We start from the raw sequence: 6000 nt of genomic DNA, 5'->3' as shown, positions 1-6000 counted from the left end.
ATTAAAAAGCCATATTTTGGTTTCTTACTAATAAAAAAAGTTGTTAAATGGCATAAAAATGTCTTACTTTAAGAAGAAATTTCTCTTATGAAAATAGAAAATGATGTAGATAATTCTTCCATACAAAAGAAGATAGAAATTTTACAATCTACTTTTCTCATTGAGATCTTTGTAGTGATGGAAAGAAACATATTATTTCTTTAGAATATGAAGAAGATTTTAATGAGAAAAATATTCCAACAAAGGCTAGACCTTTGTTAGATGCAATTCTGCTTTCACAAAGCAACTGTTGCCCGCATGCCCTGAACCTGATGTTGGGATTCGGCTTCGTTGTTTACTTGTTCGTTTTCTAGCTGGGAATTATGGTGGATTTCTATGAAAGATTTTCTCGCAATGAGAAGGCTCGTAGTCATTCAAACCTACGGCAACACAAGCAGAGATATTCAACAGATTCCATGACTAAACAGCAGGTTTAAAAACAACCGAGCAACTCCATCCTCATTCTATATAAATCTAGCAAGCATCAGCTTTACAGGAATCTTACATTGCAGATAAAATCAACAGTAACATTCAACAATAACGATTTTCACAAAAGCAATCCATATCATATTCTCAACCCAACAGCTGAACGTTTCCGACTTTTCAACCACTTAGTTGCTAGTCTTGCTTCTTTTTCTTCTTATTTTCCTTTGCTAGGAGCAGAGTAATTCGGGTGAAACCAAATTTCTTCCTCTTTGTAGAGTACTGCTTCTTCGCTCTCTCATCCTTCTCTGCTCTCGGGGAAGAAAAGGCGCCACCATTTTTTCCCAAGATCTGACCCAAGGGGATTTTGGGTTTGTTGGAGCTCTTCCCAATGTTGTTGGAAATTCTCATCTCATATTCATCACGTACGAGCAGTTTTCTGCTTAATATTTGCCCAATTGATAATGTAGGCCTTAGAATTTTGTCAGATCCATCACCAGCCAAGTTCACCCTATTCAAATCAAACAGCCGAGAATCCCTTCTATAGTGAGATGGGTATGGGTTTTTAAACCTAGTAGAATTATGAACTGATCTTCTCTTCTGGCCATGTTCAGATCTCCATTTCCTAAGTGCTTCTTCAACTGCAAGCTTTCCTTTAGTTGCAGCCTCTACTCTGTTTAGTGCTTCCGCCAAAGCCCTCCTACTAGTCTTATCTTCTTCTGATGCTTCCTCTACCCTCTTCATAATTGCCCCTCTAGAAATCTCTGCTTCATCTACATCAGCCATAGCAGTTTCTATTCTCTTCCTTGAGAGTTGCTCACTTTCTTGTGCCTTCGTAGTTAAAGCTGCATACTCATCATAAGAGAGAGTAACAGATTTCACATTATTCGATATGGCTTTTATTTCTGCAAGGGCAACATCTTCCGCTGCTATGGCTGCCTCTTCCATCTTTTTAGCTGCACGCCACCTTATCTCAGCTGTTCTTATGCTGATCTTAGTCTCTTCAATCTCAGCCATTGTTTTGGAAAGTTCCATTTTAGCTGCTTCAGCCATGTTTTTAAAATGTTCAACCTCTGAACTGAGCTCCTGGATTTCCCTTGAAATATTCATGGGGTTATCTCTGCCATTACTTTCAAGATCTTTTGTTATTTGCAGTTTTAACCTCATTTTGTCTAGTTCTTCTTCCAAAAGCGAATTTTTTGCAGAGTTTGATGCTAGTCGTTCACTGGTTTCCCCAAGTGAGAGTTTTTCCTTCCCTAGCTTCTTGCTCAGAGATTCGACAGAAGCCTGAATACTAGCCAAATCACTTGTTGTCCGGCTCAGGTTGAGCTTCACCTGCAGCAGTTCCATTGAGATAAACCCAGTCAATGATGTAGGTCCCACATTTGATTCAACAGACCTCACAAGGGGAATTTGATTTCCAGTAAGCACTTGAACTTGTGGGACATCATGTAGTTTCATGTCGTTAGAATTCATGTCCAGGTTGCTTACTACTTCAGCTTCTTCTTTTTGTAGCTTTGAATTTAATTCATCCGCAACTCTTTTGGTAGCTTCCAGTTCTTTTAATATTTCAAGAGTTTCTCGTTCTTTCACAATAACATCATTTTCCAACTTTGCAGTTTGTTCTTCCACTTTTCCAATGTTGGCTTCTTTGAAGTTGTCCCCAGCCTGATAAAGTTTAAAATCAGAGCCCAAAAACATATAAATGACAAAGAAGATTGCAGACGAATATTTAGATCAATATACCAGAACTGAAAAAAAGGCATTATCTGAAGGGCAGTTTCCAAATACATGCATCTAGAGCTCAATCTCAATTTATGAGATGAAAGTCAATCAACTTTATATGAAGCAGCATGAAGTTGAATTGAGCAAAAGTTTTTCCTTCCCTGTTACTACTATCCTTGAGTTGATCTACAGATCCATGACAATTAGCCACACACTCCTTTCCAATGGCCAAACTGATAAGGCACCATTTATTTTTCATATTTTCTTCTATCTTTCACTATATGCTCTAAACCAAGATTAATGTAGGCAAACAACGTATGCAAATTCATGCAAAAATCTTATAATCCATAGTACTTCTATGATGATCATATTCCGTTTGGAGTGGGTGATCAGATAGGGGAGAGAGAGAGTCAATCTCGGACCTCGCGACCAAAATTTGGACCTCCTTTGACGTTAAAAGGCTTAATTGAATTCTCAACTATAAAAGAAATGAATATCAATAAAGGTTCACGGTGAGTACAATAGGCAGTTTAATTTGAACGTACTAGAACCCAATTAATATGGTGTCCCCCCTTCTTGGCCTTGGAAGCAAAGACATCTGTCAAATGTCCTTGCAAATTCATTAACGTAATTGATTCGCCACAATATACCCGACGAAATCATGTCACGAAGTTGAAAGTGTCAGAAACTGAAGAAAGAATGATCGCAAATAATATGAGCTACACTTTTCCTAGAAGAATCACTCTTTTCGAACAAAGACGGAAAACCTGAACCCCCCTAACAGATCAGAGACAAAGGGAACGCTTCCGGCCGTAAAATAGAGCACTCGGACAAGAAATCAGCTCTTGAATGACTAGTTTTAAAACATTGAAAAGAGAAAGGATGTAAAGTATTCGGAAAATAGTGAGCAAGAAGAAGACAAAAGATGATCCGAAGCAAAATCCAGTTTAACTCGTGCAAATGAAATTTACTATTATCAATTCTCCAAATAGTAAAACAAAAATTCAAATATTCCACCAAACTTTCAAATTTCCAAGGGGAAAGCTAATATTTCGTAAAAAATTTAACCACCTAACCCGAAAGAGAGAGAGACAGAGAGAGAGAGAGAGAGAAAGAAAAACGAAAACTGATTTTTTAAGAGTTATGTATGTCGTAAAAATTATATAAAGACTCCGTCAAAAAATAGAAAAAAAAATCAGGAAAAGAGCTTCTTAGTTCCCCTCACCTCAGTGTCCACTAACTTATGCTGAGGCTTCCACGCGCCACTCCCTCCAAATCTATTCACTGCCTCCTTCACCGATTCGAACGGCAGCGACGTATCGATCTCCGCTCTCCCGACTATCACCTTTTTCGCCACTGAGGCGCCCGAAGAAGCAGCCTCGTCAGTTCCAAACCTCCCATTTTCAAATTCCCACTCAGAATGTGGGGATTCCTGCATATTTTCCAAACTGAATCGATCGAGAGGAAGGAAGCGATATGAGCACAAAAATGCAGATCAAAGGAACCAAAAATGGACTATTCAGTGTTATTTGAATCCAAATTACACATTGAGAGCGAAGATAAACCCTAGTCCTCGGTAGAAGAAATTGCTGAAGCGATGAGGTTGGGTCGATGGTAGGTAGGAAATGTGTATGGCGTTAACTGACACACGGGAAGGAACATTCGATTTTTCTTTCGAAGAATGGAAAGGTCTAAAGTTTCGGAGAATTACGGTGATGTCACGGAAGTGTGGAGGGAAGTGGTTTTAAACGGGAAGGAAACATTCGATTTTTCTTTCGAAGAATGGAAAGGGTCTAAAGTTTCGGAGAATTACGGTGATGTCACGGAACTGTGGAGGGAAGTGGTTTTAAACTTTGAACTGTCTCTAGGGGACTAAGCCCATTAATCCGGCTATCCGACGCGGGTTCTCAATTCAAATAAGAAAAGAAATATATGAATCCAAGTTAAATCAATTTTTATTCGACCGGTCTGATCTAGTTTGTTCTGAGTTTTAAAACATGGGCTTTATCCTTTGGTCCTATAAGAAAATTAGGCAATGAAATCATAAAGCACCTTTAAGAAGTGCATGAAAGCCATCACTGAATCTCTTCAAGAATTGGTGTATAGATTTTTAATGCTCCTTTTTGTTCTATGTTTTTGCTATTTATTTATGTTTGTCTACTTGTTGATTTGAATATGAATGGATCTTGTGTAGAGCAATGAGACTACTATTATATCTCAATAAAGTTACAAAGATAAATGATGAATAAAATTTAAATTTCCCTTGTGAATTAAAATTTGGACCATACGATAAAATTTAAAAACTTATCATCTTGAACTTGAAATTTATTATTTGATCAAACTTAAGATTTAAGACCCTTACTTCGGCATCTCCATTAGGTGATCGTATCTTGATGTGTTTTGTATGAATTTGATTAACCGTACTCATTGTTTTGCTTTGAATAGAGCCTAGAAGTGGAATGAGATTGTTAGAAAAATCTTTTTGGCAAGTTATAATTCTCATTAGCATAGGCATTCAAACGCTCATAAGCCGTAAAAAAAAAGGACTTATATGTACTTAGACAAATTTCAAACAAAAAATACATTGTTGGAATTGATTGGTTGAATAGTTATAAATGTCCAAATGGTTTATGTTAAAAATCTCTGTCTAAACACATTAACGTCACCATGGCAGGTCCAATGATCGCAAAAAAAAAAAAAAAAAAAATTGAAATTAACCATTCACCTTGACCATTTGAACAAAGGACGAATGAGTATCAACAAAGAGTTAAAACATAGGCAAACCCATGCAAACTGATGGTAATCGTCTAAATAGTTATTGTAAGGCTATAAAAGTCTGAGGGGTTTCAAAGAAAGAAAATTGCTCTTTTGTCATCTTGCTTAGTATGGGAAATTGAGAAACTTATGAGGATAACAAAGAACTTAAACTTAGACATAACAACACCCTATGCCACTCCTTCACTTAATTACATAGAATGTTACTAATACTCATTTAACATTCCCCCTCAAGCTGGTGAAAAAACATCAATTATTCCTAGCTTGGAACACGTATCAAAGAGAGACAGTATAGCGATAGCCTTTGTAAAGACATCTGCTAGTTGGTTCTTGGAGGGTATGTATTGCATTGATATAATATCAACTTCTACTTTTTCTCGAATGTTATAATCTATCTCGATGTGTTTAGTTCTTTCACGTACACTGGGTTGGTTGCAATACGAATGGCTGCCTGATTATCACAGTGAAATTGCATAGGCTTGGTTATCTAGAATCCAAGCTTAGTCATGAAGGATTTGAGCCATAATAGCTCACTTATTGCATATGTCATGGCTCTGTATTTGGCCTTAACGGTTGACCTAGCCACAACATTCTATTTTTTGCTCTTCCATGTGACCAAATTACCTTCAGCAGTTGTACAGTATCCAAAGGTGGATTTTGTATCATCTAAGGAGCCTATCTAATCTAAATATGCAAAACCCTTAATGTCACATGTCTATGGGATTTACACATTAATCTTTGTCTAGGATTTTTCTTCAAATACCGAAGAATTCTCTCCAAGGGCATCCAATGAGATTGTTGAGGTTGATGCATGTACTGACTGAATATGATAGATCAAGCCTCATAACTGTGAGATAAATCAGCTTTCAAACCAATCATTGCAACTGGCCAATATCAACATCATTGCTAGTTTCAACACATAATATAGCATTTGGTTCAATAGGTGTATCAGCAAGTTTACACCCAAGTATCCCAGTTTTATTTAAGAAGTTTGTTACGGTCCGGGATCTAACACAATGATTCGTAGGGAGGAAGAGA

The 6000-nt window shown here is 37.2% G+C and overlaps 1 protein-coding gene across 2 annotated transcripts; it reads right to left on the bottom strand.

The window, feature by feature from the left end:
- Nucleotides 1–476: 476 nt before the first annotated feature.
- LOC137966132 (WEB family protein At2g38370-like) lies at nucleotides 477–3839 on the bottom strand. 2 transcript variants are annotated; one of them, XM_068812651.1, is made up of 3 exons: nucleotides 3734–3839; nucleotides 3413–3635; nucleotides 477–2130 (listed from the first exon to the last, which is right to left on the bottom strand). In XM_068812651.1, the coding sequence occupies exons 2-3, from the start codon at nucleotides 3623–3625 to the stop codon at nucleotides 658–660; spliced, it is 1686 nt and encodes a 561-aa protein (XP_068668752.1). In that variant the 5' UTR covers nucleotides 3626–3635; nucleotides 3734–3839; the 3' UTR covers nucleotides 477–657. The 2 variants fall into 2 exon arrangements, with proteins under 2 accessions (XP_068668752.1, XP_068668753.1); XM_068812652.1 differs by having other exon boundaries at nucleotides 477–1797; nucleotides 1954–2130; nucleotides 3413–3838.
- Nucleotides 3840–6000: the final 2161 nt, after the last annotated feature.

Source organism: Aristolochia californica, unplaced genomic scaffold, assembly GCF_029961685.1.
Source record: "Aristolochia californica isolate CCGP_79_NKW_82.1479 unplaced genomic scaffold, dmAriCali1.0.hap1 SCAF_5, whole genome shotgun sequence".
Lineage (NCBI taxonomy): Eukaryota > Viridiplantae > Streptophyta > Magnoliopsida > Piperales > Aristolochiaceae > Aristolochia > Aristolochia californica.
This window is presented reverse-complemented; position numbering and strand designations above follow the sequence as displayed.

What these genes read in the sequence shown, in the direction of transcription:
- LOC137966132 (XM_068812651.1), bottom strand. Translation starts at nt 3,625, where the DNA reads ATGCAGGAATCCCCACATTCTGAGTGGGAATTTGAAAATGGGAGGTTT. An exon ending in ATAAGTTAGTGGACACTGAG is followed by an intron (nt 2,131 to 3,412) that starts GTGAGGGGAACT and finishes AAACTTTATCAG; the next exon opens with GCTGGGGACAACTTCAAAGA.